This window comes from Sparus aurata, chromosome 17 (assembly GCF_900880675.1).
Source record: "Sparus aurata chromosome 17, fSpaAur1.1, whole genome shotgun sequence".
Taxonomy (NCBI): Eukaryota; Metazoa; Chordata; class Actinopteri; order Spariformes; family Sparidae; genus Sparus; species Sparus aurata.
Window position 1 is genome coordinate 13,657,916 of NC_044203.1, and position 24,764 is coordinate 13,682,679.

The 24,764-nt window shown below is 40.1% G+C and overlaps 1 protein-coding gene across 3 annotated transcripts in view; it reads left to right on the forward strand.

The window, feature by feature from the left end:
- Positions 1-24,764, forward strand: part of ulk4 (unc-51 like kinase 4) — an 88,980-nt gene that overhangs the window by 7,397 nt on the left and 56,819 nt on the right. For 2 of the 3 annotated variants that reach the window (XR_003981068.1, XM_030392628.1), the window contains exons 13-19: positions 1,355-1,447; positions 2,444-2,504; positions 2,632-2,849; positions 3,607-3,653; positions 3,908-3,986; positions 10,189-10,296; positions 17,050-17,133. Coding sequence is in view for 2 of the 3 variants with exons in the window: in XM_030392628.1 (XP_030248488.1) it covers positions 1,355-1,447; positions 2,444-2,504; positions 2,632-2,849; positions 3,607-3,653; positions 3,908-3,986; positions 10,189-10,296; positions 17,050-17,133 (690 nt within the window). In the remaining variant the exon portion in view is untranslated. The remainder of the gene's footprint in view (positions 1-1,354; positions 1,448-2,443; positions 2,505-2,631; positions 2,850-3,606; positions 3,654-3,907; positions 3,987-10,188; positions 10,297-17,049; positions 17,134-24,764) is intronic. The other variant, XM_030392629.1, reaches the window with a different exon arrangement.

The window sequence follows — 24,764 nt, forward strand, 5'->3', positions numbered from 1 at the left end:
CTTTAGTTGAGTAGTTGAGTAGCTAGCTAGCTAGCTAGGCTTAGCAAGGCTAATTAGGCCCTGGGGCGCTAACCATTTAGCATCATTTATGACATGCTAATGTATACTGTACTGTTCACTGTAATCATAAAAAAAAACCCACCCACTAACTTTCATTCAAATTTCACTCATGGCTAAATAAATAAATAAAACATGATCAAAGATAACGTTACTCACCGATCTAAGATGTCGTCAAGTCACTGAGCGAACATCTCCTCTCTCTCAGAGTCATACTCACTGTCTTGACTCTCATCAGATGATGCTATAGTCCATTCCTGGTCATCTTCTCGGATATATTTGGATTTCTTCCTGGCTTTCGCCATTGTAAACTCTGAAAATGCCTACGAAGAAATGTAAATGTTTGCTGCGTCTCTTCACCGTGCGTCTGCTGCGTAAAGTCCGCCCACGAGTCGCCAGACGCACGGAAACCCCTCGGCTCATAAATACCTGACCTGGGCACGCCTGCCCTCATTAGAAAGGTAAAATAATTGGCTAGAAGCCTGAGTTATTGACATGTCGATAGCCAATACGCTATTCCTATACTAAGGCAGCGAAAAACAGTAAACAAAGTCTATTGGTCCTTCAAACAGGCAGCGCTCGATCTACTTCAGGGGCTCTGCTGGGGTGAAAACTGAACAGAAAAAGATGGGGACACTTTTATTTTGTAGCTAGCAAAGTGATGAAAACAAGCATACCCAACATCACCATACAGGAACTAGAAAACATTTCGGTGCGGCCGGTAAAGTATGAACTTTATATGCCGGACAAAGTTGGCAGACGGTAAACAAATGGACTTTACAGGACGATATTCACAAGCTGGAATAATTTTATGAAACACCATTTTGATGCTTTTGATCAGTGGATTCTTACGGACAACTGGAATATAGATAATTGAGGAATGGACACATATTATGGCTTTATGGCCGCTTCAAAGGTAGGGAGTCGCCGTGTGTTTCTTGTGTCTCACGTTTACCATGCTGGTGAATATCAATGATTTATGGTTTGGTGCTCATGATTTCTGCAAAATCAACTGGATGAATGAATTGCGGAGATTCTCCTCTTTCTAACGACGTATAGTATGTTCATATTGATGAAAGTTGAAGCGGGATACGTCACTGCGCAGTGTAGACATACAGTCATTTATCTGAAATCGCCCGTCGGCGGGCGGGTGGGTGCGGAGAGGTTAAAGGTCTTACATTAAAGGCTTGTTAATACTGCTTCAGTGTGTTGGTGTGTCTGGTAGATACTTAAATACCAAATTAGTCATACTAAATACCTCTTCTGCTCGTCTCTCTTTCCTTTCCCCTCACCCTAGGCCAGATCTGGTTCTGACACCTCATCCTGTGTGAAAGCTCTTCTCCATACTGACTCTGATCTAATTGTCACCCCAATCATGGACAACCCCAAGGTTTTTTACCTATAATATTATCGACACCAGCTATTTCAGATTAAAGGGTGTTCTGCAACACACATGCAACTATTGGACTTTTAATGATCTTCAATAGTAAGTGTCTTTGTGAGGAGCCTTTACTGCTGTTAAAGTGAAACTATCGCCAAAAAGCAACCAAAGCTTTATTTGTGATTGAATATGAGTCAAACCTTCGTGTAAAATCATAATTATGACGAAAGAGGCACTTCTAAGATTTACCGTAGTTTCGTTTTCGGGCAAGCAAATCTTCAATGGAGTGGGGGAGCACGGGTAGGCTAGCATTAAAATAGCTATTTTTAAAACACTAAGAACTCACATTAGTAGCTGTGACCTAACAGGCAGGAGAGTAATGGTGGATCGCTCCTCAAGCCTTCCTGTTAGGTCGCGCTCAGGGATCGACACTTTTTGTGTTCCATGGCGGCAGCGCGCCGGAGACACAGCTACTAACGTGAGTTATTCAAAAACCTTCTTTTTAGTAAATTCTGTGTACGCAAACAATGTTCTCAATGCTCGTGTTCATGTGTAGAGACCCTGGTGATACTACGAGCAAAGTTTCATGTTGTGTCGAGCCTTCTTAGTGTTTTAAAAATAGCGATTTTGATAGGAGTGCCCCATGCACTCCATTGAAAATTAGCTTGCCCGAAAACAAAACTACGGTGAATCTTAAAGGTTCCTCTTTTGTCATAATTATGCTTTTACACAAAGGTTTGACTCATATTCAATCACAAATAAAACCTTGGTTGCTTTTTGGCTAGAATTTCACTTTAATGTTTACTATAACCTCTACACTCAAGTAAATTGTTTAAGCTAACAAAAATATTCCTAAAAATGGTTGTCACTATAAAGAAAATGCTTGCATATGGAATTCAATGAGATATGGCTACTAGAAGTAAGGAAGTGGCTACCTGGGAATTATGATATAAGGATCAGACAGCTCATACTGAGACTATGTGGTATTCTCTTTTTATTTACCAGATTCTGAAGAGTCTGCCTGTCCGATTTGATTCCAAAACCCTTTGTGTCCCAGCCTATTCAGGTATAGTACATTTATATTAAATCATATTTCATCAGTGTCTTGCAGAAAGAATAGATGTTCAGTGTAGTTTATGTTTATTGGTCCCAATCAGCATTGATGCTACCTTTTTTCCCCTATTTTCCTTCAGTTGAGAAGTTGCAGTCCCTGAGTGATGAAGAGTGGGCAGCCTTCCTCATACAGCTCCATTCGTCCCTTGGAGAACAGAACCTCTCAGCTCCTCTGTCGAACTCCTCCACTGCTCCTCCTCCCTCCACCACAATTAGAGCCAAGCTCAACCTGCTGTGCTACCTCTGCTGTGTAGTTGGACATAAAGCTATTGCCAACAGGCTGATTAACTCAACACTGGTAAGAAAACTGATATTTATCTAGGATAACTGTTGAAACATTGTGCTTTACTATTAGCTTGTTTTTAATTTAGCAAGTTTGAGGGCACATTTGTACTTTAACACCGCATCGCTGTGTATAAATGAGGTTTTAAAATATCCTAGTTTTTTTTTATATGTTAATTTTTAAACTATATAACATACAATATGTCCTCATCAGTCCTCAGTTCTTGTATTCCCTCTGTGACGCATTTGCCAGCCATTTGTTTTCACCAGTTCTACTTGGAGGATGTAACATGCATAAAGATTTTGTTATCTCTTCCACCTATTGATTAGTCAAATCGGAGTCTTTAGTGCAGTGACAAGGACATAGTCCCATAGAATTATTCAGGGCTAAAAATGACTTGTCTTCAGTCTGACTTTGAACATTAAATACATGAGAACATATATATTTATTACAACACATGAAACAAATGACTCAAAATCTTTTTTTACTTTGACTTCTTTCAAGACATATCATTTGTGATATACCATGGTGTCATACTTCTAATTTGTTTTATTTAGCCATCAGACCTTCAAATAATGTATAGCTGTTGTGTTTACAAATGTAGCAAATTTGATTAAAAGGCTGATTAAAAGTCATAATAATCCAACATTAATGTTTTGCTGTCTTATTTCATAATTTATTAAAGATTATGCTCTTAATTTTGTTTGTTTGTTTTTTGTTTTTTTTCTTCTTTCCATATCTGTCTTTCTAATTTTCCTCCTCATTCTTTCAGCTTCCATTATTGACCCAACAATTACGACGATCTCCTAACTGGGATGTGTAAGTACATTATGTATGTCTCTCTGACTGTTGGAGAAGTGATAATCAGTAATGCCAATTGTTTATCTATGATAGAAAGGTTGCTGAAGGAAAGCCACTTAGAAATAAACTAGAGACTGATATCCTCCTTTTCCTAACTTTGTTTTTCCTTTCCACTAGGACAGCTTTAAGAATTGTAGTGATTGAAACTGAAAGTCTTCTTTAGCCGACAGAATCAATTTTACTGCTTTTTATCAATTACAAATGTTTTCTAGGCGAAACAAGGTTCTCAGAGTGATGGGTCTACTTGCTCTACACTGTACTGAACTCAGAGAGGACAGTCCAGTGTCTGAGGTAAGTACACACACTCACACACAGGCAATATTGTTTAGTAAATGGTAATGCATTATTCTACTTGAACTCATGTTTAATGTTGAATTTCATTCAAATTCGAGTTACAGTATAAATCTGTTCATTCAGCCTTTAATGGCCTGAACAGGAGCAGCACTGACACTGTAGAATGGAACAAAATAAATAATTCAAAACTTTTGTGAATATTTATCTAAAACAAGGTAAATGGTCAATCACAAAGAGATAGGAGAATTCTCAGAACTTCACAAACCTTTTGAGGACCTAAAAGCTGCAACACCATTATTCACCATGAGGTGGCACTACATACTAGCATGAGCCCACCATATGTTACAGAAAGTATGTCTGCACATTTATACTTAAGAACATGTATGAATACAAGGGGTGCAGTGCAGTATGAACGGTAAGTTCTGCTTAATGTTGCTGTGCACAGCAGTTTTTTACAGCTATTTTATTCCTGTCATGTTATAGTTGTGTAGTATATAGTATAGCTGTTTGTTTGAAGGTTAGCTTCACTTTTGTCCTGTTTAGGGTCATATAACCATGTCACCAATAATCAAACCTCTAGCCCAATATGAAGGTGAAAAACTGCCCCTAAACAAGATGTGGGTGGAAATTCAGGTTCCCTCCATTCGAACTTTATAGTACTAGTCTGTACCAGCAGGTGGCACTAAGACAACAAGTCTACCATCAGCCTAAGAGAACTGAAACTGCTCTCTCTCTCTCTCTCTCTCTCTCTCTCTCTCTCTCTCTCTCTCGCTCTCTCTCTCTCTCTCTCTCTCTCTCTCTATCTCACACACACACACACACACAGACGCTTTAGGTCTAAACCTTTGGTTACTTTAAGTTTATTTTGAGTTGTTTTTTTTACAGTTTGGTAAAACAGGCTCTCATAGCTTGCTGTTTATTGTGATGAGTTTAAATGGTTTCACATGATAATAAACTGATTGGATATAGAATTTCTGCTCATGAAAATGCTAATATGAAACCTGATAATGGTGTTAATGCTACTGTAACTTCTGTGGTGCCTATGTAGGTAGTTGCAGGTGAGTTTTTTTTATTTTTAATTGTGCATTGATTTTTACGGAATCAGTTTTTTTATTCATATATGTAAACTTTAATTGTTAACTACGTCATAGTCATAACATCACAAATGAGGGACATTCTTTGTTATCATCATTCGTGCAAGTGAAACTGCTACACAAATCTATCTTTTTAGGTAGAACTAGCAAAACTAATGCTCCTTAATAGCTAGGCCAAGTTTATTTTATTTCTATAGATCAGGTGTATGATCTATAGGCTTCAAGGGCCTTTACCTTTACCTTATGAACTTCAGGAAGACTAACAGGGAAGTGGTCCCTCTGTAAGGACAGACATACAGAATAGATGTGGTGCAAACAGAACAGACCACTGTATTAGAGTTACAGTACAAACAATTAATTTGAGAAAAGTATAGATGGATTGTAATAATAAAAACAAAAGTGATGTATATTCTGCTTTCTCATCATTTTGGAGGATATAGTTTCTGGTGCTATTAACTGCATTAGACAGAGAGGCGATGCTGTTATTTGGCCTAACCTAACTGATATAAATAGGATGGACAGAATAAAAGTGACACCTATCACTATAACAAAGTGCAATTGAACAGTACCATCAACAGACTGCATTAGTTTTAATCTCATAAAAGACAGCTGTGTATGTGTAGCGACTAATCACCTGATATCCATGATGATATTAAAGAAAGTGCGGTAAGGTGATAGGACACACTTGTCTACACACACATTTTCCTTGACAGAGACAACATTGGCAGATCATATACTTAACTGAGCCCCCCTCGACATATGCACACATCAGATCAGTTCGGTGCTGAACTAATTCAACGTTTAAGCAGTTTAGCATTGAGGTGAGACCTGGAGCCTCTCTCCCACCTTAGATCCTTTCATCCTGAACAGAGCTAAACACCTTTTCTGTCTCCCTTTTTTATACCGTCTCTCTACTTTTCTTTTGTCTCTTCGTCTGCTCGATCACATCTATTTATACTGGACGAAATCCATTCTGGCTGTAGTAGCTCTGATCCCACATTCGCTTCCTTTCTTGGTTTGTCTTTTTCTTTTCTCGTTCTGTACTTGGTCTGACACTTCACTGCTACCGAGTCGTCACGGCAATTTACAAAATGGCCGACTGTGGCATAGCAGTGTTTTTCGGTGCGCTTGTTGTTAAAGACAAATGGCGGAACATTTTTTCCGCTACCCTCCTTACCTCCCTGCAGCTACCGTAGGATGACAAATTGTTAAGAATAGGACAAAGCTGTACGTTTGAGCCTGTGTGTCTTTGTGTGTCTGCCTGTTTGTTTGAGTGTGTGTCCATCTATAGACCCAGCAGGGGTTTTGTGTGTGTGTGTGTGTGTGTGTGTGTGGGTGTGTGTGTGTGTGTGTGTGTGCATGTGCTGCTTTGAGACATGTTTGTGTGTACACTCAACAGGGGTCCTGTGTATGTAGTTTTCTTTGTAACTGCTTTTCTGTCTCCTAATTTATTTGTGTGTGTGTGTTTGTGTGTGTGTGTGTGTGTGTGTGTGTGTGTGTGTGCCACAATTTGTGTTTAATATATCATAGTCATGCTAAGAGATGACCAATAAAAGGCACATACTTTTTTTACTACATTTTTCTCTATGTGTGTGCACGTTCTCTCAGCAGGGGTTCTCCTGCTGCAGTCTTGCTGATTGGAGTGTTAGGGTTGGGCTTAGTTACCATGGTGACTGCTATATGCTTCGATCATTACACCCCCCCCCCCCCCCCACACACACACACACACCCACACACACACACACACACACACACACACACACCCCATGCCCCCCAAATGACACACGCGCACATACACACACACGCTGTCTCTCATTCTGTCTCACTCTTTCTGTCTGTCCAACTGCTTTCTCTTGTCTCTCTTCCACCTGTCTTTTTCCCACACTTTCTCTTTCTTTCTCCACAGAGAGGATAAAATGAGAATAATATTTTCTTGGTTAATGCTACTAATGCAGCCTTGCTGCTTTCCTAATGCCATGTAGTGAAGCTGTGCTTTCAAAACCAGCTAGATATGATTTTCCCCTTCACTTATCATCACTTCTAATGTTTTCTGTGGCTTTTACAGTGGTTTGGCTGGTAAAGCTTCCACTGCGCAGAGTGTTTCATGGTGATATGGAGTCTTAACACATTCTCAAAGCTCACAGCAATCTTTAAGAACACAAATTCCGAGAGCACTGGCTTTTAGGAAGACATTATTCAAAAGCATTTGTGAATACTTCTCGCAAGAATTTAGCATTTCAACTATTAGTGTTTTGTGAATATCTGCCATCTAAAGCATTTTTTATAAATACATTCAAGGCCTACAATACAGTAGGCAACATTGAGTAAACTTCCGGATTCCTCTGGGTTTGATGACTGTTGGAAACATTTGGGACACAACACAAAAAATACATAACAAACACCTAGGAGTTTTCGGGCATTTTAATACATAATACATTTAACATACAGTGGGTCACATCTGCTGTGACACTTACATAGGAAATCTCAGTCAAATGTTAACATGTAACTTTAAGAAAGTTTCACAAATTTGGTTGGGATGCCAGTCATTTGAAGATATGTTACCTGAGTGTTACCCCCGGCTGCAATTCTGTGCTACTGCTTTACAAGCCACTCTCTTCTCTCACCTCAAGCCTCATATTAACTGTTAAATCATATGCAGTTTCATCTTTATAGGATAGATAATCTACTAATTTGTTCTCTATACTCTCTCTTAACATATCTGGCTATCCCAAGTGTAGACATGGAGTAATTGCTCATGTGCACTCTTTGTGTGTATAAGTGCAAAAACGCCGTCTGCAAATGTATGTTGAGACATCTTTCTCTTCTCTGTTGTTTATGCATTTAAATTGATTGCATTTGTTTTCTTATGTGCATCATTTCATTTTAGGGAATGTTGATGCTGAGATAATGATTGTGTGTGTGTGTGTGTAAGTGCGTGTGTGTAAGTGCGTGTGTGTGTGTGTGTGTGTGTGTGTTTGCTGGCTTGTTGTACAGTGGTGCATTACAGCACCCTCTGCCTGAGAGCAGCTGCGTGACCAGTTTAAAACACACTCCAGAATCTCAACTCCCCACTCAACCATTTATGTTATTAGTGGGTTCAGCTCAGCAGGGGAGTGCAGGAGAAGTAGAGCAATAATGTGGGAAAGAGGCTGAAAACCAAGAGCAGAGTCTCCTGTAGCCCATGTGCGACATTCACTCACTGGCTTACTAGTGACACAACATGGACGAGTTTATGTCTTAAAGTTTACTGGAACTTGGACCTACTCAGGAGTTCAGTGACAAACCTTTCAATGCTCATTGATGAGGATGTGGATAAACCACAGTTCTTGGGCAAAAATAAATGAAATTGTTTATTGTGTGATAAACAGAGGGCACTTCAATGTGGAGGAGAAAGAGTAAAGACAGAAGTAGAGTAACAATAGAAGAAGGAGAGCTGGAGAACAGATAGAGATGGAAAAAGAAAAGTGGAAAAGAGAGAGGGAGAGATAGAGGAGTGAGGCACAACTTGCATCAGATAACAGAGGGGGGAAGCTGGCAGTAATGCTAATGCCAGGAAGCAGCCAGCCAGCAAGGCTGTCTCTGCATATACTTAACTGTGTGTGTGTGTGTGTGTGTGTGTGTGTGTGTGTGTGTGTGTGTGTGTGCGCGTGTGTGCGTGTGTGTGCGCGTGCGCGCATGTTTCATGTGTGAATGCAGTATGCATTTCTTACATATGATTGCACGTATTTATGCACCTAGTTAAGTGTGTGCATATACTTAATGCTTTGAATACCTGTGTTTGTGTTTGTGTTTACATGCATGTCTGTACCTTACCATGTGTTTTGGTGTGTGTATGCATTTTTAAGTGGTTTTCAGTGAGCTGCTGCCTGGCCCATATCTTTCTCTTTCCTTTTTTGTATTTTTGCCTCTTTTCCAACATTTTTCCGTCCTTCCCTATATACTGTATCTTTATTTTATGGTATCGGCTAGTGGAGTGTCCTTGACTGGCCAGGTCATCCACCTGATCTAACTCGCTAAAGACGAAACTGAATGCAACAATAGGCCCTGAATCAAATAGAAAGTGCATATGGCTTCAATGCAGGCCTGGCAGAGAATCACTCTGCTGCTCTCTGTTTGTCATCTACGCAGGCAGTAATCTATTACATATGATTTTGATAACCTTTACTTAATCAGGCAGTCTCATTCTTTTGCAAGAGAGTCCAAAGTTCAACTCATAGACAATTTATGTAAGCCAGTGGGATAAGACATTCAAATTTTTAAAGGTGCAAACTAGTGGAAAGCAGTTGTCCCAAGTTCAGTATTTACCTGAGGGGTAACTAGAGTTTAAACAGCCTGAGATCTTTTCTGGTGAGCAGTGGTTCTACATTTGAGAGGAAAAGGCAGCTTTTTCATAAAACCTTTATGAATAAAAATGAAAGAATTAAGTTCTCTTCTTGTAAGGGATGGCAAATCTATTTCTCATATCACACACAGTGATAATATTTGTCTGCTGTGATGAAATTTAAAACTGCATCAACTTGTTTTAAGGTCGAGCAAGCAGCATGAGAATAAATAATAACTCTGTAGCAAAACACAGACATGATGACTGACTGTATAATGCTTTTCTTGATGTCAAGCTTGAAGAGTTCTTCATGTTGATACAAAAAAACATTCTTTATCTGGTTTCTGTGCCAATTGCTCCACATGCTGTTTAAAAGGGAAACTGCTGTCTCGCCAATTTCTTGCCAATTGATAAGATAGGACAATTTCCGTTCTACTAAATTTATGGATGGCAGAGAGATTTGCACTGCAATTATAGGTTCTTGAACACATTTTGTCATGTCACTATTCAGTATATGCTTGAGAGTATGCAAAGAGGTAAATTGTAATAATATATTTAAAATCACATAATCAAATAGGATGAAGTTATAGATGTTACCTCAATTTGCCCACATCCTGTTATAGGAATATTATGTTTGTCATTTTTTAATAACATTTAATTATAACAATAACTTATTGACAAAAGATTTTCATAAATACATTTCAGTTCTATAGAACATTTTTTATTATCATACTTAATTTTAAGTCCTGATGAAACTTTATCTCCTTCGCTAATCTCTTTACAGGTTGTGTCCACACTGACTGATCTGTTGAGAGACAACATGAGGAACAGTAAAGTAAAGCAACTCCTGCTGCCGCCACTCGGGGAGTTCCTCTACCTCATCACTTCTCAGGTAGACTCTGCATGACAGAAGGCAATATCAAGAGACACAGAAAGATAGACATACCGCAGTTGATTTTTAAATAGGAAAACATATTTGAATCTAAACTCACGGCATTTATATGCACGTAAAAGCACTGTTTGTAGTAGTTCCATAGCTACTTATTTTTTGTTCTTTCAATGAAAGGTTGTTCTTCTGGTTTTTTCTTTTATTAGACTGAGCAAAACAGAATGTGGGCAGAATTTGGATATTTCTGTATTTGGTTCATGTGAAAATCTGACCAACTGTTGTTGGGAAGTCAAACAAAAGATTCAGGAAAATGCAGAGACGTGAAGGCAAAAGAGAAAAACACTTATGCTTTTACTTTGAATCATGTGAATGTGCAATCATATACTCAGGAACTTTATCAGTAGATAATACAACGATCAGGCATAACATTATGACAATTGACAATGGGCACGTGAGTATCAGAAGAAAATGAAGAAAACAAGCCGTGGAGGCAGTGGGATGCTTCGGGCAATGTTCTGCTGGGAATTCTTGGGTCCTGCCATCCATGTGGATGTTACTTTGACACGTACCGCCTACCTAAGCATTGTTGCAGACCATATACACCCTTTCATGGAAATGGTATTCTGCCTGCTCGTCTGTTGTCAGCGGACTCGGTCAATCTGATTGGTCAGATATCTGCTGAGCCACAGGTAGACGCTGTTCAGGTGAACGGAGCTCAGATGAAAGTCAGTCATCTCAGTCAGGTTGTGTTCACTAACTCAGTCCACCCAGTACGTGTTTGTGTCAAATCCTCCTCACTGCAGCTCTGCATCAATGTTTGGGGAATTATTAGGTCGACTTTAAAAAGTGAAATTTATTACTAAGCAGTTCAGATAACGTGCCAAATCACGGATCAACTCCGTTCAGTTATACCACTATCTGGTCAGTTTACATTAGTGACAACAGCAAATTAGACAGAGAAAACTCGACACACACATACATCATGCAACCGAGCTTAAGGTTAGCTTACCTTGCATTTGCTGAACAGTTGCGGGTGATGGTCGTAAAGTGAATGTAAGTAAATTGGATGTGTTGCCGCCCCTCGCAACAACTTTCTTCTCGCAGCTCCTGCAGATAGGGCTGCCATCCTCGACCAGCTGTCCTGAGCATTCTTATAACAACCACAATACACCCAGACTGTAGATTTGGTTCTCTTTGAAGGCAGAAAAATGCTGTGAGGACCGGTACTGTCACGTCCTCCCTCCGCCATGTCTTCTTCACTTCATTACAAGCGCACGTTGCACGCTGCGCATACAAGCACAATTCAACATCGGAATGACCGTTGGATATCCAAATTTTGAGTTCAAAACAAGTTCATTGTATGAAGGCGAATGTAACTCCACCAACGCTACTGCTTTGTGGTAGCATTTTTACGTCACCCGCAAGAACTCGTTTATGGCACCGGTCGTTCGGGAGTAAACAGAGGCAAAGCAGCATTGCGGAGAGGGAGGAGAGCACAATGGAAGACGAAAATAACATGACTAGTAACGTTACATCAGATGCGCATACAGAAGCAGAACCCTAAGAAGCTGAGCCGAAAAGGGGGAACTGGAATTCCATCGTTTGGCTTTGGTTTGGGTTTAAAAAGTCAGACATCGACCAGACAATGTGAATCTGAAAAACATGCCACTAACAAGTTGTTGTGTCTAATCTTTTCTACCACTTAAAGACACGACATGAAAAACAGTACAGAGACAGAGAGAAGATGCGACAAAGCACTAACGTTACCTCAAAACCACAAAGTGACGAAAAAAAAACCCCACACCAAACGAGCCTGCAAGCTTGGAATACTTTTTGTTTACAAATTCTAATTTGTTTTGACAGTCCTGCAAAAAGTCACGTATAAAAGCAGAAAGTGCCATTCAGTCGCCTTTCATTCACATGGTTATCAAAAATAGTGCTGAGATGTGATTGATTTGAATATATGTATATGTGTATATATATATATATATATATATATATATATATGTGTATATATATATGTATATAAGAAAAAATACTATATCGGGATATATATCGTTATCGGGATATAAAACTAAGCTATATCAAGATATAAAGTTTTGTCCATATCGCACAGCTCCATTAGGATGGTAAACTTGGAAGTAGCTCACGTCTAGTTTGCTCTATAAATAATGTGCAAGCCACACGACAAACCAGCCCATAACTTTGTGTTCAAGTAGTATGCACCTTCAAGGCCACCAGGATGCCCTCAGGAGGGCCTCCTAAATCTGGGTAGTGGAAATCATATTTCTGAGAAAAGTTTCTCTTGAGAAATTAATGTGGAATGGCTTCTTTCTTTTGAGTTAATGAGTCCAAGTGAATGAAACACAACACAGATTCCAGATGCAAGAGAGATCAAAGGACATTTTCGTATAACTTCAGTCAGAAATGCCAAGTTTGAGCAAAATGAATGAAACTGAGCGCTCTGTCATAAGGTAGTGGAGATTAAATTTGCGTGTCAACTAAATTGAATTGAAAGTGAATTGACCCCCTGCCCTGACAATTACAAGAGAAACTGAGGAGGAGACCTCATTTGACTTCATTAGAAAAGGTGATCCCAATTTATTTGTGGTTAACCTCCATCTCGCCAGGCAAGTCAATTAAGTGCAAGATTTTTATTTACGTGACTGATGGATAGGCTTCAATAATCAATCACCCTGCCTGATTACACTTATCACTGTGCTAAAGCCATGGAAAATCTCTTCAGTTCCCTGTAGAAGATCCTTATAAACTGACTTTTCTGCTCGCCAGATCTCCATTGTTTCCCAACTGTTCTTAACAAATTATAACCTCATAGTTAAATGATTCCTGTACCTCCCTCTGAGATCAGGACTATTTGTTGAAAAAACTCTTAAAAGTTTAACTGTTGTATACTTGATTTGAGTAATTCAAGTATGTAGTGAATGTGGCATCAGGTGTAATATAGTAAATGATGAAGTAATTAAAGAATAATGGAAAACTTACCTCAATGTATTGATAGTTGCTGCCAAACCGTTAAATGCACTCAATGGAAATATAAACGCTTTTGCTGTTAAAATAAAAGATTTAATATTTTTTTTTAATGCATAAAAAATGATTATTTATCTCAGATTTTGAGCAATTTTTATTTTTCAAATTTGTGATCATGAGCATTTCTCTTTTATGAAGATAATCCATCCACCTGACAGTTGTGGCATATCATGATGCACCATGCACATCAATCCATAACATCCCAAACATGCTCAATGGATGACCTGCAAAAACTGGGATGGGTTCAGCTTCTATGAATTTTGTACAGATGCTTGCAACATTGGGGCTGTGCATTATCATGCCATATATGAGGAGAACACTTCTCCAGAGAGCCAGATCCCATCATAGGTGATCATCTTTCCACTCAATTCCATTACCACAACAAACTGCAGTCAGATCAAGACCCTGGTGAGGATGATGAGTACAGCACAGATGGGCTTCACGTTGACTGTTTCTGACAGTTTGTGCAGAAATTCTTTGGTTTTGCACACCAACTGTTTCATCAGCTGTCCTGGCGGCCATTCTCAGATGATCTCACAGGTTAAGGTCCTGTAAGTGATGAGGAGGTCCTGGGCTGTCATGGTTTCACATGGTCTGCAGTTGTTAGACCGGTTGGATGCACTGCCAAATTCTCAGAAAGCCACTGGAGATGGCTTATTGTAGTGAAATGAACGTTAAATTAATGGGCAACAGCTCTGATGGACATTGCTGCAGCCAGCATAACAACTGCACACTTGCTCAAAACTTGCGACATCTGTGGCATTGTGTTCTGTGATAAAACTGTAATCAAACTATGCCTACACATCCAGGGTGAAGATATTAAGAAACTCCTTTGGGAGTGCTCATGTCTGGATGAACAAAAACAGAGAATTTTGGAAACAGTATAGCATTTGAATTTATACTTTGACAGAATGGATATTATATTGTCTATATATTGAAAGACACAAACGGACATGATAATACAATAATAGAAAAGAAGAAACAGCTGCTTACAATGTTTTGCAGACAAAACCAAAAAGATTCTGTTAAGAGCAGTCATGTTTCCCTCCCGTGTTCATAATATCTTCTGTAGCTAAGCAACCGACCAGAGTATACAGTCTGCTTCCTTTTCACAGCAGTATACTCATGCCCAGTGTACATGAATGGCCATTGGATATATGTATTTAAAAGTTATAGTATGGACGAAGATTATTTTTGAAACTGTGGTAAAACGGCCATCTGGTTGTTTACAAAGATACCTGTGTACGTGTGGACTAAGAGTGGTCTTTATTCTGTCCAATCCAAAGCACACCTGTACAATAATCATGCTGTTTATCTTGTCAAAGAAGAGTGTTCACAGGGCACCGTTTAGCTCAGTTGGTAGAGTGGACGTCCCATGTACAGAGGCTTTGTCCTCACTGCATCGGCCCCGGGTTCGAGTCCCAGACTGGGGCCCTTTGCTGCGTGTCACTCCCCCTTTCTCTGTGTTCACTAGCATTGTAACTTTAATGTTTTTGTTGAGTGCACATTTGTACCTCAGGAGTAAAGGCAAAATAGCATTATTTCACTGAAAGGCAATCCAGAAGTTCTGACTTCCCCTCTCTCTACCTGCTACACAAAAATGACTGCATCCTTTTGGTTTGTTTTTTTTAATTAACAAGAATTCTTAACAACAATCTGTAATACAATCATGACTTGTGCAGGAAGCTATAACTGAAGAATAGGAGTGGTCACAGTACTTGTGTTGTACAATCCCTTTACTGGCTGTTATTTCTAGAATAGATAGTAAAAGATGTTTTTACTTGTATATATATATTTTCATTGACTTGCCCCTGACTGTATTGCTGATATGCTGCCAAAAATGTCCTTGATAGAACTGTAAGAGCCATAGACAGCTTTGCACTGCTATGATTGGTTGCTTTTACTGGTTGCCTGGAAGGGCCTACTAGGTGTTCTGTTATTTTCATTTAGGATTTGTACAATTTTTACTTATCGTCAAGGAGTTCATTTTCATGTGAAGTGATGGTAGTGATTAGAGGTTTGCAGTCCACTTAAGTCCACGCTTATTGGCCTTGGACTGAGGACTAGATTAAAAAAAAATCTCCACCTGTTTGTGTTTTGTAGTTAATGACGATGTCTCAGACCTAACCCTTATTTCAGTTTTGACATAAGAATCTGTTTCTCCAGCAGCACCAGTCAAGGAACTGATAGCTGTTAAACCCAATAGTTTTTTGATTTGTAGTGAGTCTTTTAAGAGTCTCCTGGTGGATGGCCAGGTTGGCTGTCTGGTGGGGTTTTGCTGTCAGTAATCAGCTGCATTGTTACCTCAAGGTTACATGTAACTTACAACCTTGACAAACACCACAGCAGCATGATCCTTTATTGGATTTTGGAATGACAATTTCAAGATTGGAATAAAAAGTTATCAGACTATTCCTCTATAGCAGTATAGTACAAAGGGTATGATGACATGGTTTCCAAAGTAGCACATGAACACAAACGACAACATAAGGTTTACTGAAGTAGTACATGACCACAGAAAACATTTATGGTCATAGTAATCCATTTCTTGGATCATTTGAATCACATGATGATGACACCCTTCACCAATATCAATAATACACAATAATACTAAAGTTCTTTAGCATCAGCGGTAGCTAATATCATCACATTTCCTCCTGACAGCTGGAATCAAGTTGCCTTTTTTATAGCAAGAGAAACTTTATATTCGACTAATATGGAATGGCCCTTTAGGTGTCCCCAGATAACATCATCTGCTTTGCTCCTTTCTTCTTCTGCTGCACAAGTCAATGACAACGATTAACTATAGCCTCCAGTTCTGTCTTTATCTTCAAGGTTAGATATAGCCTAAAGCCTAGCACAGTAGGAATGGAGTTGGGCATTGTTTCATGAAAATGTAAAAAATATTTGTTGAAAAAGTTTGATTTTTCGTATATATAAGACAGTGCTGGCATGACATTATTTGTAGGGTATTTTGTCAGTCAAAGAAGAACATATATGCATCATCATCAGATGAATAATTTAAGAATCATTCAACAAAAAACTTTTTTTTGGAGGATCTGCTATTTTTCTTAGATTGAATAAACTACCTGGTTTTTGGACCAGTGGTAACAAAATATCAGACAAAACAAGCAATCATTGTTTTCTGGCATTTTTTAGACGAAATAAGAATGGTGATCATTTAATCATGATCATTTCTTAAAGTAACTGAGAGACTAATTGATAATGAAAATTATGTTTATATTATGATTTTTTATTGCAGTTATTTGCAGTCCTATGAATTTAAAATTAAAACTTTTATGAGTTTAATAAGTTTAATTACTTTCTTTTTTTCATTATGTAAAAATGAGAGTGAGATGATTGAATACACACAGGTTATGTATAATGCTCACACATATTGTGTCTACGTAAAATCAATATTTTGAAGAAAGAAATAGAATCTGAAAGCATGTTCACACATAGACATGGTTACCAAGTAATCAAGATGTCATGGCTCCTCTTGCTCCCATCTTCCATCTCCCCTGCCTGACCTAGCCCTTCTTGCCCTTACCCGGACTCCTCTCTACTTGCATCTCCTCCACGTTATCTCTCTGCCTTTCTCTCACTCCCACTCTACTCCTCCACTGCCCCCGCCCCCCCCATATCTGTACCCCCTCCTCCTCTCTCCTCTCACCCTTTCTCCCTGTCTTTGCTATGTCTCTCTATCAGGAGGAGAAGAGAGGCTCCCCAGAGGGACTGTGGTTCGTTCCCGCTGCCGCCTACACTGGCTTAATGAGGAGCCTGCGGGAAGGGGTGAGTGTCTCTGTGTATGTCTGCGTGTGTCTGTTTTTGTGTCTGTGCCTGTGTAGCTGTGACTAAGTCTCTCTCACTGTGTGTGCCTGTGAGTGTGTGTGTGCGAGTGTGTGGCAGGGGATCCCTGTGAACAGTAATGATGAGGCAGCTGTGGAGGCCTAAAGCGTTGTTTGCCAGCTGCAAGTCAAGGGCATGCAGAGCAGTCGCACACACATGCACGCACACACACTCTTACCTGCATCAAACACAACCCTTTACCGCTCAGCAGCCTGACCTCAGCAGCAATTAGGACCCTCCAGACACACGCATGCAGTAGATCGAGCAGAAATACAAGCAGAAATATAGGTAGCTCTTGCTGTCTCTATTTTTTCTCCTGTCTCTGTTTAATTATGCTCCTCAACAAATAAAAAGATTTCCTTTTTGAATAATTGTTTAAGAAAATGACACATACTGTTTATCTCCAGTGATAAATGTTCTGTAATCTGAGAAAATATATGGGTAATGTAATAGTGTTTGCATAATGCTTGTCTGACTTAGCCTCTTAGTATAAGCCTGTTATTGGGCATCCATTACAGGGCCTCCCCTCTTCCTTCCGCTACCTGCGTATTACTTCTTTTGAAATCTCTGTGCTACTTGAACCAACAACAAACTTTGTGCTAGCTAACTACAAGCTGATATGTTACCCTCACACTAAACTGGCTGATAACAGTACGAACATAAAAACGCTACCAACTGGATTTAGCCATTTTAATGCAGGGACTCAACCCTACACGTGACAACAATGTGCATGTGGGGAGGCGTTCACGGTCACTCTGTCCTAGGTCTAGCTGCAGTCAAGATGATTGCTATTGGTCTGAAATGCAAACAACCCAAAATGTTTGATTGATCTGATTGATGATTGATCTGGTTTTATTTTGGTTTGGACTGTGTGCTCCTTAACTTTCAGCATTAAATGCTTAAGTGTTTCCTCCTGAATTGATTGTAGAGATGATAAGGTTTTAACATTGGCCCTATCTGTGTAAAAGTCCAGTGTGTAGGATTAAGTGGCATCTACTGCAGGGGTGAAGTTGCAGATTGCAACCAGCCACACACCTCTTGTGTGACCGTCTGCTATGGTGGAAAAACGCAAAAGGTCCTCTATAAGCCAGTGTTTGAGTTGTCCGTTCTGGGCTACTGTAGAAACACGGTGTTTCAATATGGTGGACCTGCTTCCTTTGTAGATACACTCCTAAACCTTGTGGAAAGCCTTCCCAAAAGAGTTGAAGCTGTTATAGCTGCAAATAGTGGACCGACATCATATTAAACGCTATGGATTAAGAATGGGATGTCACTTAAGTTCATATGCGAGTCAAGGCAGGTGAGCGATTACTTTTGGCAATAAAGTGTATATAAAGGCTCATTCCAAGGAACCTAAAACATAGCTATTCTTAGTTGTAGGGGATTATACACAAATGAAAAACAGAAAAGAAAACATATTTCTGAATATCATATTCCATTCCTGTTAATATTATTTTTCATTTCTGATAAGTGCTTTATTATTTATTTATTTATGTTGTTTATTTCGGGCATGTCAATTCATAAACATCACATTTCATCATTGTTCAAATAATACAATACACATGGCCGAAAGGGAAAAGCGGGAGAAGCCAAAGCTTATCAAGTCCCGCCCCCATTACCCACAGGATAAAATCTTCATCCTGATCTTTTCTTGTCATTTGCATTTTACATTTTCTTTTCTCTCTTTTTTTTTTTTTTTTTCAACTTCTTTTGTTATGACCTTTGACAAAACATATTACAGCAGTAGCATACAAAGCTGAATTCAAGCTCTAGACAGTACATACAGATTACATGTGTGTCTACTGTTGTGTGCCGATTTACAGGGCTAGTTGAGTTCTTCACAGCTCAGAAGAACTTCTGATAACTCACAGTAGTGTCACAGTGTTCGTACCTAAGTTATCTCACATTGTTGATACACATTATAACAACATCCTGCTATCTACAACTGGCATTGGCCTTGGACCATACAATTTTCTCAGGTTCAACTTATTGTTTGGGTACAAATGGTATTTGTTATGCTCACATGCCGCCTCAACACAATGTCTGCACAGTGTCTGTTGATTCGTGCCTCTGACCTTTATCAACCCTCCTGTATTGATCTGTACTGATCAACGATTGAATGTACATACTTTTTACAAGATTATATCCATCCAGGAAAAAATCTGTGCCTTTGTCTTCATTAATCCATGTTTCCGACACTGCAATGATGGTGAAAGGGGTTTTGAAGTGATTTAGGTATTCCTTGATGTGGCCGAAGTTGGTATATAGACTCCTGCTGTTAAAGTGAATTAGAGACAGTTTCCCTTCCATCTCAGCGCTGTCTCTGTATTGAACTTCAGTATAATACTTGCAATTCCCAGTCATGTTGAAACAGAAGTGATTATCCGGGTCAATTCCTTTGTTCGGGTCAGATAAGGTATGATTCACATGTTGATTTGTAATGAAGTCCATACTTCCTAGCTGAGCAATCCTTTCAGATATTCCCATCATACTTTCAGTCCGTGTAAGAACCGTTGAACTTTGCTGTGCTGTAGTTATGGAGTGTTCGTGAGCCAGTGTCTTCTCTATCACATGATGAGATATTATAGTGTTGCTCTTTGCAGTGTTCCTACAAGGTGGGCCATTGCTGCTAATGAAAGAGATTTTGGGATGGTGAGACTGATAGACACAGTGAAAAGGAAGAGGTAGAGAAGGAGATGGATGGATGTTGTTTTGTCTCTTGGAAGTAGACAGGGTCTTATTGTGGTGGCCCACTATAGCAGAATGAATATAGATGAAACTCTGGTCTGCACAGTTGTCAGCTAGTACCTACTGTTGCTTCATTACCACTGGCAGTGTAGTGGAGGGGTAGATGAACAGAGGAGGGTGTGTGTGACAGGAGCAGGGAGAGGGGTTGAGGGGAGAATAGAGGAGGTTGACTTATTTATCATTATTGAGCTGTGAGAGTAGGCTGTCGAAACATACACACACACACACACACACACACACCCACACACACACACACACACACACACACACACACACAGCCTTAGGGACCAGACACTCATCCCCAGACCCAACCTGCCTCCCTCTCTTTCCACCTCCCCTTCTCACCTATCCACCCTCTTCCTCTCTCAGTTTCTACCTCTCCCTGACTGGCTGTTTTTCCCGTGGATGCACAAGTATATGTATTTGCTGTTACATTAGCGCTGTATTGTATGTATTGTATGGTATTTTTAGGGACATTTTAGGGACATTTGGGCATAAAGAAAAACTTGATTACCAAGTCAGTTTCAAGGTGAGGTCGCACTAGTATTTTTCTAGTTTTTTTTAGACAAGTTTGAAACAGAAGTGGATGAAACAAGATGTCTCTTGAATGAACAGTGTGGCTGTAATTCATTGTCCAATTTGGTAAACTGCAACTAGTGAGAGTCTCTGCTAGCTCGAATGACAAGCCTGGTTTCCCCCAAAGTGCTTTGGTATAGTACCCTTGGGACCTGTACGTCACATAGTTACTGTGCCCTAACCCTAGATCTGTTTTGTGTTTCCATGCCAGACATTACTCGTGAATGTAGATGGGATTGTTCCCTGTTTTGGACTGGTGGTGACAACATCTCAGACAAAACAAGCAATCATTATTTTATAGCATTTTATAGACAAAATAATGACAGATCATTTGTTATCAAGTAACTGAGAGAATAATTAATAACAAAAATATGTGTTATTTGCTGTGATTTGCAGTCCTATGGATTTTTAATAGCCCCATTCACACTGCCCTTTGAGTGTGGGGATCCTGCGCCCATTTTGTGCATCCTCCGCTGTATGAAAGTTTCAGATGCGGCGAGGGGAGAAATTTCGCTGTGGCTCTGATCCAGAGGTAGTATCAGAGGCGCAGCAAAGGCAAACCGGCGTCTGAACTGTCAGGGTCCTTTTTACTGATGCCGATTATGTAATAATGTAATTTAGAGCGAAAAACGTAACTTTATCACTTTCAAGGATGCATGGTGGGTTTGTATCTCAATCACAACACATTATAACAGCATCCATATGATTATAAACAGTACATGTTTAGATTAACAGGAGGGGACCAGCGGAAACACATTGAACAAAAACACAGACGTCATCATCATGACATGTACCGTCAAGCCTATTTGGGACTTACAGTGCTGGCGTGCTATATTAATTGACACACTGGTGCGGCTTTACGCAGAAGCTGCTTGGATCTGTGTGAACAAAAAAAGGTGGAGAATTAGTGACCCTCCGCTGCGGAGATAATGTGGAGTCTCTGTGTGAAAAAGGCTTGTGACCCATAGTGGTCACAGATGCGCTCCATGGCCCTCATTCTGCAGCTTTTCATGACCAGATAGAGAGGGGGGCCTACTACAAGTGGTCTAACATGTGGTTATTGACAGTGTTGTGTGTCAGTTACTAACATAACACTAGCTCGTCCTCAGTGTTCTGTCAGAATGTCAGAATTTAAGTTGTCTTTGTAACAGGCCTCTGTTGCAAAGACAACTGAATCATTTCCATATTCCTCAGAATCGCAAATAACGACACAACAAAGCACATGCTTATTCAGTTAGGTGATAGTGAAAACACTCAAAATCAATTTTCTCTCAAATAGCGCACAATTAACAAGTATAACATTTGAACTACTCTTTTTACTTACCACTAAAGACCTTTTTCAGAGCCCATATTGTCTGATTCAATAAGTGACCGGCTATATCCTCATTGTTACAATAATCCGTCTTTAATATCGGTTTATTGCTTCAGTGGTGTCTCCAAAATGTCATGCATTTCTCTTCTAGTACTGTCTGGCTAAGGAGATTGTCTACCTGTGTGCTAAATGTAAATCCAGTGCCACACACTGTTTATTGCATGACAGCGTTAAGATACAGCGCCAGGACCTTGTCTAATGTGCTCCAGGCAGTGTGGTTTTGATGCATTTTTTGACCCCCTGGATCACCCCAGCCCCCTCTGCTGCTGTTGAGAGTTTCCCTGATTTACAAGTAAAGCACTGGAGAGAAGGATAGAGATCATTGTACTAGAAGAATGGGTTGACTGGGAGGGCACAGAGCCAAAGTGAGCATGGTGGTTTTAGCTATGGAGAGGGGGATAGTGGGGGATGGCAGGGAAGGACAGAGAGGAAAGGAGAGAGGGATCAGTGTAGAGGGAGGGGGAGAGGAGATGGCACAGAGTCAGAGGGAGAAAGAGAGAGAGTTGTACTTGGAGAGGGGGAGTGGATGGCGTGGAGTGAAAGGCAGGTTTCCAGGCCAGACTTGAGCTGCAGGAAATTATTTATGAGCCTGAACAAGATGATGCTTCTGCTGCCTATGATGAAAAATCTGTGTGTGTGTGTGTGTATGTGTGTGCGCGGGTGAGTGTGTGCCTGCATGCCACAGAAATGATGTGTGAACAGTATTACAGTGATAGAAGCCAGGGGGCAGAAGGCAGAAATCCCCCTTACATATACACGCACAGACACACACGCACACATGGACACACACACACACACACACACACACACACATGGACACGCACAGACACACACGCACACACACACACGGACACACACGCACACACACACACACACACACACACTGGTGAGCCTATTAATGATTTATCACTATCTTCCACAAAGGAGAGGAGAACAGAGGGGGACTCTCTAAGACAGTCATGGGTCCTACCCTTGTGTCTCTAACATAAGATGACCACTCCACACACACATAGACACACACATACATGCACGCACAGAGTGTAAGCCATTGTATAATATAATGATATGCAGCTACTGGGTTGTATTGACTACAGTTATTTTTTTCAAATGAGAGTGCCACTGTCCTTTAAACACAGAAAATGGATCATGACAAATAACACTGTACATCTCTATGCCTGCATGTTTCTCCTTTTGTATATAAGCCTGACGTTTTTCCTATGTCAGATTGTCTTTCTGTATTACAGTTGTCTCTAAGGCCTCGTTTTACCTGTCTGTATCCCAGTTTCTTTATCTGTTTGTCACCTTATCTTCTTGTTCACTTATTTGGGGCTGTTTACACCTGTATCATGGGTGATCCGATCACAAGTGAACAGCTCTAAGTATGTCAGTCACAGCTGGCATTAGAATACGTCTTGACATGGATCTCAAGTGACCATTGTGGTGTGATCTCACTCCTGCTCTGTATGCAGACAAATATCTACATCACTGGGACAAAGAGACACAATTATGTTTTAACACAAAGAAAGAACTTAAAGTATAACATTTCCAGAATTTACAAAAAGTCCTTAAGAATTGTTGGTTTTCTTAGAAAGTAACTTTCTGCTAATCCAAAAACAGAAAATTGCATGCTTTATTTAAGGGAGTCTGGGAACTTTACTAGTTATTCTTAACTGTAAAATTTGACATTCTTACCATCAATAAAATCTTATCTTCGTCATAAATTAAAGGGATAGTTCGGGTTTTTTGAAGTGGGGTCATATAAAGTACATATCTATAGTCGATCTGTTCCCTACCGTAATCACCGATCAGCACAGCCTCAGTTTGGAGAAGTAGAGAGCCGCTCCAGCCCAGACGCTCAGCTTTGTACTGCAGTGAACGGGGTCCAGCAAAAAATCAAAATTAACCACCTAAAACAAGGCTCTCGTAAAAATGTTTACCTCAGTTCAAGTGTACGTTGTATAGGTAAAATTCACACCGCTTTACATCGCCGTCAGACCGCGCTTTCTTTTGGCACTACATTTTCTCAACCACAGAACCTCCGTATCCCTACGCATGAGCGTAACTGGGCAACAGCTGATCTGCGAGCGGCGGAATATGAGTTGCTGGACGAGAGGTTTACTTTCGATAAAAAAACTCATGCGTAGGGATACTGGGGTTCTGCGGTTGAGAAAATGTAGTGCCAAAAGAAAGCGCGGTCTGACGGCGATGTAAAGCAGTGTAAATTTTACCTATACAACGTACACTTGAACTGATGTTAAACATTTTAGGTGAGCCTTGCTTTAGGTGGTTAATTTCACTTTTTTGCTGGACCCCGTTCACTGCAGTACAAAGCGGAGCGTCTGGGCTGGAGCGGCTCTCTACTTCTCCAAACTGAGGCTGTGCTGATCGGTGATTACGGTAGGAAACAGATCGACTATAGATATGTACTTTATATGACCCCACTTCAAAAAACCCAAACTATCCCTTTAAGTTTGACTGGTGAAATCAGTGGAAATAGTGTGTTCAAACAGCTACTAAATGTTTGTAGGCAAGAACAACCTGGTTGCTCATTTGGAAGAGCACATGTCCCATGTACACAGGCTTTGTCCTCACTGCAGTGGCCCAGGGTTCGAGTCGGACCTGTGGCAATTTGCTGCATATTATCCTGTTTCCTTTCACCTCTCTGACCCATCCTGTCAGTAAAGCCATGAAAGGCCAAAATAATAATTGGCAGGTGAGAAACAGATGACGGACTGTGATGCTGTGACAATATGAAACTTTTTACAAGGAAAGAAACAACAACCTGAAGAATTAACCGCTTTTTAAGCTTTCCCTTACCTCAGCTCTTAAAGTTGTGCAGTTCTTTAAGGGATTCTGGGGATATTGCAGTCACTAGTTC